Source organism: Piliocolobus tephrosceles, chromosome 4, assembly GCF_002776525.5.
Source record: "Piliocolobus tephrosceles isolate RC106 chromosome 4, ASM277652v3, whole genome shotgun sequence".
Taxonomy (NCBI): Eukaryota; Metazoa; Chordata; class Mammalia; order Primates; family Cercopithecidae; genus Piliocolobus; species Piliocolobus tephrosceles.
In genome coordinates this window covers 38,404,909-38,418,761 of record NC_045437.1, presented here as the reverse complement: position 1 = coordinate 38,418,761, position 13,853 = coordinate 38,404,909, and the positions used below count along the sequence as shown (strand labels likewise).

Genomic DNA, 13,853 nt, shown 5'->3' with positions numbered 1-13,853 from the left:
TTCAAGACCAGCCTGGCCAACAGTGAAACCCTGTCTCTACTGAAAACACAAAAAATTAGCCAGGCGTGGTGGCAGATGCCTGTAAACCCAGCTACTTGGGAGGGTGAGGCAGGAGAATCACTTGAACCCAGGAGGTGGAGGTTGTAGTGAGCTGAGATCGCACCACTGCACTCCAGCCTGGGCAACAAGAGCAAGACTCTGTCTCAAAATAAATAAATAAATGAAGTATTACACCATTCCACGTTTCCACTTATTAGTAATTTGAGTATGGGTTCTTATTGCTCTAAAAGTGTTTAAACACTTACTGTGGAAATGCAATGTTGGAAAGAGCACAAGACTGCACAGCACATAGCTTCTGTGACCTAGCTTTGGTTTAATAGTAGCTACTGATATGGTTTGGCTTTGTCTCCACCCAAATCTCATCTTGAATTGTGGCTCCCATAATTCCCATGTATTGTGGGAGGGACCTGGTAGGAGGTAATTAAATCACGGGGGCAGTTTTTCCCATACTGTTCTCTTGGTAGTGAATAAGTCTCATGAGATTGATGGTTTTCAAAGTGGTTTCCCGTTTTCAATTGGCTGTCATTCTTGTCTGCCACCATGACTGTGAGGCCTCCCCAGCTATGTGGAACTGTGAGTCCATTAAACCTTTTTTTCTTTATAAATCACCCAGTCTCAGTTATGTCTTTAACAGCAGTGTGAGAACTACCATTTGTTAAGCACTTTCTAAGCCAGGTACAGGTGTCTCTACGTAAATTCTTTCTGAATTTTTTCCTAACAGCTCAGCAAACTATATTCTTATTTTACAGGTGAAGAAATAAACATTAGATAAATTGCCTCAAGCCACAGAGCAAGGAAATGATGAATCCTGGGTAGGTGGGACTCCTAAGCCTGAGCTATTAGCTGCTATGCTATCCCACCTCTACCCAAAATTAACTGTATAAGAGAATCTTAACTCTGGTCTGACTTGGTTCCAAAAACAGGGAAAGCATCTTGGTTCAAGGTTTAATAAGTCCTCTAAGTCCTGCCATATCATTTTCAAAGGTTAAAGGCAATGATACCTCCTCGCTGTAAATGCATAACTTGTGTATAGCTCATTGACTCGGGCTTGTTCTGTTAGTGAGGCCCCTACAGCAGTGTCAGCATTTACAAGAAAATCTTCTAAGGACTCCTTTTCAGTATGCATTAGCATAGTCTCATTCCTCAGTGAAACAGGCTGTAAAAATCTTACTGTCTGCTCAAGTTGGTCTTAGCAAAGTAGAAGAGCCTTCCTAAAAGCATAAGAATCCAAACAAGCAGTTAAAGGAGGAAGGATTTGCATAAAGTGTCAGAAACAGTCTAACTTTGCTACAGCATCGCTGGTAATGACCCCTATTCTTAAAGGGCTACTTTGAAGATAGCGGTAAAGGCTGTTTGCTGCCCTCTTGGACCCCGAGGTCTGTCTTAGAGGTTAATATTTCACATGTCACCCTAATTCTGCACTTTAGCTGAGGCAGGCAGAAAGTTCAAAGAAACAAGGAAGCACATTCTCTGTCCAGTACAAAGTACTGGACATTCTAAACAAATAAGTTCACGTTGCTTTCTTCTTGAGTCTCCTTAATTCCTTTCCCTGTGTCTATTTTATGTGGCTTGTTCTGAAAAATTAATGGTATGTTAATGTCAGTGGGATGATGACTTTTTGAAAGTAGCTTATAAAATAAAGGTTAAAATCAGTGAGATTCAAGCAAAGGCAAGAGAGACAGTATATGTAAGAGAAGAGGAAACACAGACTATGCTCACTTTGAACCCAATGACTTATGAGGGATTGATTTTGTGTTGCTGTGTCCATTTCATTATTCATAAAATAGAGACACATTCGGCCGGGTGCGGTGGCTCACACCCGTAATGCCTGCACTCTGGGAGGCTGAGACAGGTGGATCACCTGAGATCAGGAGTTCGAGACCAGCCTGGCCAACATGGTGAAACCCTGTCTCTACTAAAAATACAAAAAAATAGCTGGGCATGGTGGCGAGTAGCTGTAATCACAGCTACTCGGGAGGCTGAGGCAGGAGAATGGCTTGAACCTGGGAGGCAGAGGTTGCAGTAAGCCAAGATTGCACCACTGCATTCCAGCCTGGACAACAAAGCAAGACTCCATCTCAAAAAAAAAAAAAAAAAAAAAAAAAAAAGAAGAAGAGAGACATTCTGTTTCATAGGCCTTTTGGGATAAGTGTTCTTAGTGGTTGGTATACTAGGTGTTTGTACCATTCCCCTTAATGTTAAAAATAAATTCCCCACCATCTGTGGAATGGAGCTACCACTAAGTCCTTAACTCAAGTTATTCCTTTTACCAGCATTTTGAGACTGACAAAGCACTTTTCCTGCCTGCTCTGTATAATTAGGGTAAGAAGGTAGGCTTGGGGGTCACAGGGGAGGATGGTTGACACTTGCATTATGATATTGCTTCAAAACCTTGGAATCATTAAACATTACCATTGCTGATGCCAACACATTCCTACTGGTAGAAAGGGTAAGGATATATAAGAAGTGTCAGCTAACTTTACCCCTACAAAGCCTAGACTAATCATTGTCCACCATGCTGGCAATTCAAAGATTGAAAGCACTAGACATTTTATATGAATCACTAAGGACTAAGTAATAGCTGATTTTTATTATTACAAAGTCCATAGTCATTCTAAGATGACTCATGCAGTCTTCCAGAATAAATTTCTCAGAGCCTTCTCAGAAACCAGGAGAGATGTTGCAAGCTCCAGAATCTCTCGTAGTCATCTGATGCTAGTACCACAGAAGGGGGGAAGTCTCTGCATTCTTTCAGGGAGATTTGTATTAAGTCCAAAATCCAAGTTAGAGATCTTCACTTAAATGGAAGCTAATTTTATTAATATAGCAGAGTTTCCTTTATAGCTTTCTGTTCTATCTGAGGCCTTAAAAAGGAGTCAGGACTATAGGATAACTTTAGATCCGCCTTTGTTTTTACATGTGTCATCTTACTTCTCTTTTCAATCTTCCAATGAAGGAAACAGCCTGTCCCTGAGAACCAGGATAACAAACTAGCTATTTTTAGATGAGGAACTGTGCTTGTGTGCCTTTTTATGTGTTTTTGAGCTTTAATTTGTAATCCTTGCCTTGTGATAACACCCCTTGGGTGTATTTCCTGACTAATTTTGCACTTTTTGAACTGAAGGGACCTGAGACTACACCCAACAAGTGAGAAAACTGTATACTTCCTCCTTGTGCTACACTTACTTGCTTCCCTTTATAAGAGATTATTACCATCCTAGAGCTTTTAAACAGACCCCGTTGCTTAACATAAGCTAGACACTTTCTTCAACAGAGCCCCAGTTTGGAAAGGTAATCAAATGTAACGCATTTGAATATTGAACATTAAGTTTAAACCAATTAATCTCTACAGAGGGATCTAAGTCTATAAGCTAGCCGCCTTCTATCTACCGCATGTTAGATGATAACTTGCCTATTTGACAAGTCTGTGATGGGGACTTGCTCTTTAAACCTTGGGAAAAAGGTAAATTATCACTCTAGTATGTGCATAACTGGATGTACACTTTTGTTAAAATCTTGCAATAAGTCTTGAACATTTTCTTGTAAAGGGGTTTGTAGTCTTGCGGTCTATGGGCAGAGTCTACTTTCTGATCGTTTCAGGAAGTAAAGATAGATGCATTTCCAATTGTATGGCCCACAGTGAGACTTACCCTTGGCTATTGCAATTCAACATACACATCCATTTTCTTCAGGGAATTTATATTATTAAACTTTTCCTCATGTTTTTCTTCCTTGTCCCTTGGAATTGCTCATACCCAAATGGCGAAAGGATAGAGTCAAAGGAAAACAAATACCTTTAAAACAACTCCAATGCTATGAAAAGCTATATTTAAATATCTGAACAGAGAAATTTTTGCTATAAAAACTTATAGCAAGGTAACACCACTCATCTTAGAACGCTTCCATTTGGCCCAGTTTGCCAGTGCTAGATTTGATATGTGGTCTTAAACTATGTCTTGTATTACTTTCATGACTAAACCCACATGCCTCCGTTCCCTCCCCTCAAACCCCTCAAAGTTCTTTGTGGCACTTCTCAAATTCTTTTAAAATAGACTCATGTTAGAATACAAATAGCCAAATTTAATGAGCTAAGTCTTTTCATATCAGAAATAATACCCTGCAGTAAAGTATCATATCCGGCTTTAAAGATGGGCAACAAACTCTTAAGCCCAGATCACTTTTTCAGCCAGCGATTCTAACCCAGTTCTGGGCCATCTTGCTGCTACTATCAACACATGCATTGATGAACTCAGTGTAATACTGACCTAAGCAAGACAGACCTGAGGGTATAGTCACATATACTTCAATGGCCTCCCATGAAGAAAATAGAATGTATTCTGTTTTAGAATAGATTGTTACAGTTCTTGTTCTGGGCCTAGGAAGTAAAAAGTAGATATCAAAGTATATAAATATAGCCTTGAAAGCCAAAATAATATGGTTTTTAAAAGCATATAAGGATTAATATTCAGATGAAACACTTGAATCTGCCACATTTAGGGTGTCCTTAAAGAATAGTTTTTTGATCTGGAAAATCAAAACAGATTAGCCTTACCATTGTGTCAGTTGGAGTTCAGTCCACACCAGTTATTTTAAAAGATTTTAATGTTAAGCATTAATTCCCATTCAAATACTAATCAGGCCTGACCCTGCTTAGCTTCCAAAATCAGGCTTGTTCATGGTTGTATGACTGCAGATATTAAGTGTTAACTAGGTATAAAGTTGTTAGCTAGAAAACTGAGAGAGTAGGCCGGGTGCGGTGGCTCAAGCCTGTAATCCCAGCACTTTGGGAGGCTGAGACGGGCGGATCACAAGGTCAGGAGATCGAGACCATCCTGGCTAACACGGTGAAACCCCGTCTCTACTAAAAAAATACAAAAAAAAAAAAAAAAACCAACTTGCCGGGCAAGGTAGCGGGTGCCTGTAGTCCCAGCTACTCGGGAGGCTGAGGCAGGAGAATGGCGTAAACCCGGGAGGCGGAGCTTGCAGTGAGCTGAGATCCGGCCACTGCACTCCAGCCTGGGCGACAGAGAGAGACTCCGTCTCCAAAAAAAAAAAAAAAGAAAAAAAAAAAGAAAACTAAGAGAGTAAGAAGAGAAGACCAAGTCATCACTGGGTAAGTAAACTACAGAAAGCGGCTACCACCTCTAGGGCTGAGTGGACAAAGGTAAGACATTGGAACCGTCAAAGTTTATAAAGCTTGCAGGAGGGGGTCTCATGGTGCTGCTACTGAGGCCTGTGAGAAGGGAGTACTGCTCAGCTAGGACTGGAGTCCCTGTATCTGAGGATCTGGGACCTGTTGGCCTGGAGAGAGTACACCAGAGGACTAATGCTGGTGGCTCCAAGATGGGCATGATGAGGCTAGTTCTGCAAGTGTTAAAACTGGATTCGGGGCTGTTTTAGGAAGAAACTCTTGCTGCTGGGGTGAAGAAGCTCTACTAGAGTCACACTCCCAGGAGCCTCAAGCCATAGGGAAGTCCATGTGGAGCAAGCAGACATGTCCGTGTCCCTTCTCCAGCTTGGCAGTTTCCTTCCAGCGCCCCTTACTGGCAGAGCCACCATGCATCCAGCAGGCAAAGCAGGAATGTTTGCACAGTCTAGCTCCAGCTTCACTAACCAGGGATAGAGGTAGTTCTGAAGCTGAGACAACTTAATAAATGGCACAGATCACCCCTCTAGCTACTCGGCATCCACATACACCCTTCCACACCTTTCAACTTTTCCTCCGACAGCCACACAAATGTTTCCATCTAAAATGGTGCAACTGTCTTTCATTTCGAGAAAGATGTTCCCACCTTCTCCCCAAACTGGGAAGCTGCAAAGACCCAACAGGCATCACATTCATTTCTGGAAAACGGTTAGTGTCTTTGGGCTACATTAACCACCCCTAGACTTCAGTCACAGTCCCATCTGAATAATTCACTGCCTAAAGACAAAATTGTACATTTAACTTCAAAAATACTTGCATTAAAAGAGAAGATAGAAAGATAAGAAAACAGGTAATACATACCAGTGTATACACATAACAAGCAAGGAAGAAAATATGCATAGCTACAATTGTCCTCATTACCATCTACACGAATGCCATCTATATCTCAGACATTGAGAAATGAGTATCCTACCTTCAAGGAGATTATAGTCCAGTGTATGGACAGACAAGCAAATAGACTTGTGTGTAAACCATGCAATGGACATGTGTATTTCAAGAGGACTACGTGAAGCTGTGCTGGAATACAGCTTCTCAGCTGAGATTTGTCACTGCAGTGTTGAGGAGCCCTGGTTTGGGGCCAGACAGTCTGGGTTACAAACCTGATTATACCACTTAGCAGGTATGTCGTTTAAAACATCTGTGCCTTCACTTTGGGAGGCCAAGTTGGGTGGATCACGAGGTCAGGAGCTTGAGACCGGCCTGACTAACATGGTTGAAACTCCGTCTCCACTGAAAATACAAAACTTAGCCAGGCGTAGTGCCGCACACCTGTAATCCCGGCTATTCAGGAGGCTGAGGCAGGAGAATCACTTGAACCCGGGAGGTGGAAGTTGCAGTGAGCCAAAATGGCGCCACTGTACCCCACCCTGGGTGACAGAGTGAGACTCTGTCTCAAAAAAAAAAAAAAAGAAAGAAAAGAAATGAAAAGAAAAGGAAAAGGAAAAAAAAAATTTATCTGTGCCTTGGCCTTCCTCTGGAAAATGAAATATTGTGATACAGTAATACTCACAGGACTACTATGAATCTTTTAGAGTTAATACAAGTAAAAGGTTAGTAGTGCCTGGTTCCCACCTAAGTCCTGAGTTACGTATGACTTTGAGTCTTCTACTATGTAAGACTTTCTTCTGTAAACAGACTGTCTCCCTGATTGCCAACCAGCCAGGTGTCTTTGAGCAAAATTAACTACTAAATCTCCAAATGAAACAATCCAGATAATATTACTCATACATAGATTGCATGAATGTATATATTTAAAGACTGTTCAGATTATAAAGACTATTTTAAAACTCACGGTGGGAGAAATTAAGTACTGACCCCTATGAAAACATGTTGACATTTGTAAACAAGCTAAGTGCAATTTAAATTGAGTGAAAACTTGAGACTTACTTTTTATTTAGATACTCTTTAACTATCTAACAAACGGCAGGTATTCTTATGTGGTGGGCTTAGTCCTTCAATTAAAATGTTCACTTAAATGGGTGGTATAGGCACAGACTGCAGAGGGCTTTTGGTGAAGGCTGGGTCGTGGAGGGGTTAGTGTACCAGCCCACATGTTGTCTTAAAACGATTACAAAACAATGAATGACTTTTCTTTGCCTTCGGTCATCAGTTAATGTAGAAAGTTAATCTACTCACTCTAGATCTCTCTACAGCTATATGGAAACATTGGCTCCTGGGAAGTGAGAGAACCTTTTGGAAAGTTAGCTCACTTCTGTGTGGTTTACAATGACTGCGTTTTCCTGTTTCTCCTACTATGATACATTGTGGGTAGGGCAGAGGTTATGAGAGCACAGGACAGACTGTTTGGAGGATGGTGGTGCTGAATAATAGCATAAAAATGTACTAGATGAGTTGCACAATTGGCACCCCCTCAATCCATTATTTCCCTGGTACAAATAAGTGTTAATGGCAAAAAAAGGATGTCTTTTATAGTGCTTGGATAGCCCTGGGGATCATATGCAGAATCCTAATACTTAAAACAAATTTATCAATGTGAATAAGATACAGTTCATAACTCTAGTCACTGCCTTTACAGTTAAGCAGTTTTGTGAAGAACTGAAATTTATAATGACCAATCTCAAATGGCATTTGCAATCTCACCAGGCTCAGCATTCGATTTATTTCTGTTTTGCAATAAAACCTAGCAAGTTTTCGATCTCTATCTTTAATACTTGATTTTTATGCCAAAGTTCTAATAAAAACTGCTTAGCTAGATAATCATTAAACGTTACCAGATACCAAGTGCTTAAAGAAAAACCTAATAGGCACACATATTCCATTTTGGAAAGTACAAAGGAAACGGTCCTACCCACTCCCCTGCTTTCAGTCTTCAGTCTAATACAGCAGGAGAAGGAACAAAATGAGTCCAAAGAACTACAAAAGAAAGTCACTAGTTGTAAGCCTATTCTGGCATAAAGTCTGGGTCTGCTGTGTTCTGATCTCAATATGCCTCTAAATTCTGCCTACAGGCGTCTGTGGGAGGTTATGTTTATTTGAGACTTCTCCATCGGGGATCGCCTGGTGTCACCAAGTGTTCACTGGTACTGGGGTTTGCTGCCTGCCTTCTTGCCATGTCTAACGAAGTGGAGACAGGTGCCACCAATGGTCAGCCCGACCAACAGGCTGCACCAAAAGCACCCTCAAAGAAGGAAAAAAAGAAAGGTATGGAGAAATCCTCTTGAAGGAAGGAAGCTATACTTCCCTGGAGAAATGTGAGATTCAGAATAAAGTAAGGGCTGGCTCTTATCTTCCTTCAACCTCAGCTTAGTCTCAAGTTCTCCTAATAGGAAAGTTGTACTTTGGGAGAAGAGACTGGTTCATCCCACATGTAATAAGACATCTCTGGAAACCTGCGATTACACCCACTTAGGTCCAGCTGGGAAATACTCATAGGCATCTTGTTCAGTTAATAATGCAATCATTAATTATTTTTTATTTACCATTTGGTTTTACTGAACTCATTGGGAATGGGATACACAGACCTTGTAAAAGGAGCAAAAGACAATATAAAGATGGGATAATTATCTTAATAATTTTCAAGAGAACTTAGGCATAATTCCTTTCTGCCTTACTGATAGTTTAAAATGTTGGTCATTTGTTTTGCAGCTTATTTTTCTTACGTTAAAAATACATATATTATCATCCTTATATTCTTTTAAAGACTTAAAAAGAGCTATGATGAACAATGTCCCCAACTCCCACCTCCCATATTGCCATAAGTTTCCCATAATGCTGTCAATTTTGTACTTCTAAGTGTTTATTTTCTCCCCACCCCAACTCCATACACAGTTGATTGTGGAACATGATTTTGCTCAAGGGAAGTAAGAATAAGACAGGATAGAATATTACATACACATGATCAGTTGTAGTATAATTAGGATTTATACTACTTAAATTTTGGAGAGTCTAGAGCATATTTGGTCATAATTAGAACTGGCATTCTTTATCCTGTATTCCTTTCTTTTCTCAGGCCCTGAAAAGACAGATGAATATCTCTTAGCAAGGTTCAAAGGTGATGGTGTAAAATATAAGGCCAAGCTGATTGGTATTGATGATGTGCCAGATGCAAGAGGGGATAAAATGAGCCAAGACTCTATGATGAAACTAAAGGTAAAAAGGAAATGAATGCTTTATCTGTATATTAAGCAAAAGTCCAAGAGAAGGAATTATATTAGAAGCTCTTGTTGACCTATGTTCAATTACTTGAAAACCCCTTTTAATCACATTATCCATCAGTAGTGCCCCATTTTCTGAGAAGCCATGAGTGTTTGCATATTTGGAGGGATGTCCTAGAGACCTAATTTTATCAAGTATAGCAGGACTCTAGATGCCTTTTCCTTCTGGCAAACTCAACATTGGGACGAACTAAACCTATTCTTATTTCTATTCCTATAAAAGCTATGTGCAAATGTGTACATTGTTTCTCTGACTATATGTGGAGAGCACGGAATATCCTGTTTTAGACCTGGGAATTGTTATGATAAAATTTAGAATTCTATTTAGACACTGGTGTTCCGTAGTGTTAGCCTTTCCGCTTTTTGAATTTTAAAATTTAGTACTATGGCACTATGTGAAACTGACTAAATAAATAATACTTGTTCAATAGTTCAAGGCCTAGAAGAAACATCTCTAAAGATCTTCTAGTTGATCTTTACCAGTGACTATTGTGAGGCCAAGAGATTTAGAGTGACTTGTCTGAGCTCGCACAGCTAACTAAGGGATGCGCTGGTTCAACGTCTTCCGTGCCGTCCTGCTGTCCCTGATGAAAAGTGCAAAATTCTTTCATCGATGGCAAACCAGGTTGAAAACAAAGCTGACTGACTTGGAAAATTTTGATATTAAAAGCATTGTAGAATGTTTTAAAAAATTCAACTTCTCAGGCCGGGCGCGGTGGCTCAAGCCTGTAATCCCAGCACTTTGGGAGGCCGAAACGGGTGGATCGCGATGTCAGGAGATCGCGACCAACCTAGCTAACACAGCGAAACCCCGTCTCTACTAAAAAAAATGCAAAAAACTAGCCGGGCGAGGTGGCGGGTGCCTGTAGTCCCAGCTACTTGGGAGGCTGAGGCAGGAGAATGGCGTAAACCCGGGAGGCGGAGCTTGCAGTGAGCTGAGATCCGGCCACTGCACTCCAGCCTGGGCGACAGAGCGAGACTCTGTCTCAAAAAAAAAAAAAAGAAAAATTCAACTTCTCTTGCTTTTCCACCCTCATCAGGGAATGGCGGCAGCTGGTCGGTCTCAGGGACAACACAAACAAAGGATCTGGGTCAACATTTCCCTTTCTGGGATAAAAATAATTGATGAGAAAACTGGGGTAAGAATTCACATTTGCTGATACCTCTCTGACCACCTGAGTCTGACCAAAAATTTGCTACTTGAATTTCGGCTCCCCTTCTTCTTTCTCAAAGTTCTGTAGGGAACAAATACAGCAGATATTACATCTTCAGAAGGAACAGGCAGAAAACAGAATGGGGGTAAAAGTCAAGATACTTTATTTTGAATTTGTGTTCTATAATAAATGTGACTCTAAGTCTATTAAGTCTGTTAATAGGCTTAGCTTCACATTATGTCTATAATATATAAATATATATAGTTTTGAAATTAAATAAATATATATATAATTTATACAATATAAATGTTTAAATATATATTAAAATATAAATAAATATATATAATTTATATAGTAAAACTTTATATATATATATATATATTTTTGACCTCAGGTATACAGAACTAGATTAATTTTAACCCCTAGTTTGTGACACTTTTATGTATTGGTTACATGTGAACTTACCAGCTAACCTAAAGCTAGAACCTCACCTATAACACATCTACCTCTTTTTCATTTATTTTTTCCCTGCCTTCTCACCTCACAGATGTAACCTTGTTTATTTTTTGTTGGTTCCTGTTGTTCTATCACTTATGAACAGTCTTACTTATTTTGCTTTGTTTTTAAGCCTTATCAGAAAGCTATTTATCATACGTCAAGCCTTTTGTGATTTATTTTAAAATGTGTGTGGCTCATTACCATTGCTATAAAATACTCTCTTGCATCACGATACTGTGGGGAGACCTCCAGTTACTGTTCATCCCTTTCCAGATTGCCCATTATCTACTATGCAAACCTAGGGCCCTGGCACCCTAGTGGACCCCACTCAGCCTGCTGGTGCCGGGGTCCTCAGGCACCACTCTCTTCATCAGTCGCCTTTATCTCTCAACTCTTATTTTCCCAAGCCCATCAGAGAAAGGTGGCATGTTTCTCTCACCCTTCTCTCTCTCCTCAAACTTTCTAAGATAATAAAATTTTTTCAGTGGCCTTAGACATTCAGAACCAAAAGCTGAGACACACTCTGCCACCTACAAATATCCCTGAAGAGTTGAACCTTGTTACCTGCTTGAAAGGATCAAGAGAAAGACGGGAAAAATAGAAGAAAAGACACTGCTAAGCCAATAAAGTCCCCACCCCTTATAATTCCTGGTTAATGACATAGTCATTATGTCATTAACATAATGTCATTATTACTACATTATGTTACTATGTATTAGGCTGTCTAGGTGAGGCTGAGAAATACTCGATGACAGTATTTGGTATCCTGCAGAACATACTGGGAATACTGTTCTAATAACACATAGGATGGTTCCTTGGCCACTCTGAGCCATCATCGATGAATCCCTGTGAACACTCCTCTAGCTTAGTTATGCTGTTCATTTAAGTTTGTGTTTGAGTTGGGAAAGTTGGCCTATTTGACTTGGCTTAAGGGCTAAATGTCTCCCCTTCACTTGGTCATCTAATCCTCAGTCATTCCTTGCTATATGGCATCATGTCTTTAAAGCAGGGAGAGTAAAGTATCAATATTTTAAGAAGAAACATTCTTCCCACTTTTGTTTTCTAATCTTCTTTCTTTTGAAGCCCTTTCTAGCAAGAGTAATGCTCTAGCCTTCAACCAGAAACTTTTTAGTTCTTTAACCTTTCTTCAAATGGTTTAACCTTTTCATATATGTCTTCATATATGTGTCTGAGGCTTAGGTGTGCTAGCCTGCAAATAGATTCTGGTTTTCTTAATAAATTACTCTTTATGTTTTTTTTAAGGTAATAGAGCATGAACATCCAGTAAATAAGATTTCTTTCATTGCCCGTGATGTGACAGACAACCGGGCATTTGGTTACGTGTGTGGAGGAGAGGGCCAACATCAGTTTTTTGCCATAAAAACCGGGCAACAGGTGAGCTCTAATTCTTGACATAGACCTGGGGACTTGTCCTCTGTTGGACATTGGAGTGTCTGTCACTCAACTAGAAGATTTACTGGAAATAATTGGATGTAGGAGGGCTAAATAATGATTCAGATAAGGACTATTTTTATTGGCCTGTGGAATCTTTAAAAAATGTCAACGATAGCTGTGTACTACTGCGTGCACAGGATTGTGAGAATGGACCTTCTTATAAAGTGAATACCGGTTTCAGAACAATGGTGAATTATTCTCAGAAACCTTAAAGGACTTCAAAAATGATCATGATACCTCTTATTTTGTCTAAATACTTTTTGACTCTGCTGTCCTTTATGTACCTAAGGGTAAGGATTGGGTTAGTGGTGATCCCCTATAAATAAGCCAGGGGAGGGAAGTAAGGAGTTTTAAGATTAAAAAAAATCCCAGTATGAATTATAACTGATGGGAGACAAAGTAAATAAAATACTAAAATTAAAATACTGATAACAGTGCTTTTCCCTTGCTGCAGGCTGAACCATTAGTTGTTGATCTTAAAGACCTTTTTCAAGTTATCTATAATGTAAAGAAAAAGGAAGAAGAAAAGAAAAAGGCAAGTACTACCTGATTAATGCTCCATTAAATTTAAAGCTGGCCTGGTGCAGTGGCTCACACCTGTAATCCCAGCACTTCTGGGAGGCAGAGGCAGGTGGATCACCTGAGGTCAGGAGTTCGAGACCAGCCTGGCCAACATGGCAAAACCTCATCGCTACTGAAACTACAAAAATTAGCCAGGGGTGGTGGCAGGCGCCTGTAATCCCAGCTACTCGGGAGTCTGAGGCAAGGAGAATTGCTTGAACCCAAGGGGCAGAGGTTGCAGTCAGCCGAGATTATGCCACTGCACTCCAGCCTGGGCGACAGAGCGAGAGTCTGTCTCAAAAAAACAAACAAGCAAGCTTAAAATTGTATTCAGGACTATGTTTAATATTATGTATAAATATGATCTGAAAATTTGGCTTCTATATGTATTGTCTATTCTTCCCAGTAGGGCAATGGATAGATTTTTATGGTTGGGCACTTCTAATCTCCAGTCCCCTTGGCTTTTATTTTTTTTCTCTCTACAAGATTCATATTAGTTCTAGGAAATATACAGGACAACCAAGTTTAAATCCAGTACCTCTACTCAAACCTAATATTGATATGAAAAGGGGAGGGGAATGGAGGGCAGAAATAATATACGAGACTTATTCTTGCCTTATGTCTGTGAACCACAGGCATACTTGTTTTTGTATTTAACTCCCTTTCACTACGAATACGAAGATCACTGAATATGTATCTTTCTTTTTAGATAGAGGAAGCCAACAAAGCAGTTGAGGTAAAATT

At 40.0% G+C, this 13,853-nt stretch overlaps 1 protein-coding gene across 1 annotated transcript in view; it reads left to right on the top strand.

Moving 5' to 3' along the window:
- DAB2 (DAB adaptor protein 2) overlaps positions 1-13,853 on the top strand; it is a 53,634-nt gene that overhangs the window by 22,416 nt on the left and 17,365 nt on the right. The window contains exons 2-7 of the mRNA XM_023216467.2: positions 8,236-8,428; positions 9,237-9,376; positions 10,482-10,580; positions 12,357-12,488; positions 13,003-13,083; positions 13,819-13,845. Of these exons, the coding sequence (XP_023072235.1) occupies positions 8,338-8,428; positions 9,237-9,376; positions 10,482-10,580; positions 12,357-12,488; positions 13,003-13,083; positions 13,819-13,845 (570 nt within the window). The 5' untranslated portion in view covers positions 8,236-8,337. The remainder of the gene's footprint in view (positions 1-8,235; positions 8,429-9,236; positions 9,377-10,481; positions 10,581-12,356; positions 12,489-13,002; positions 13,084-13,818; positions 13,846-13,853) is intronic.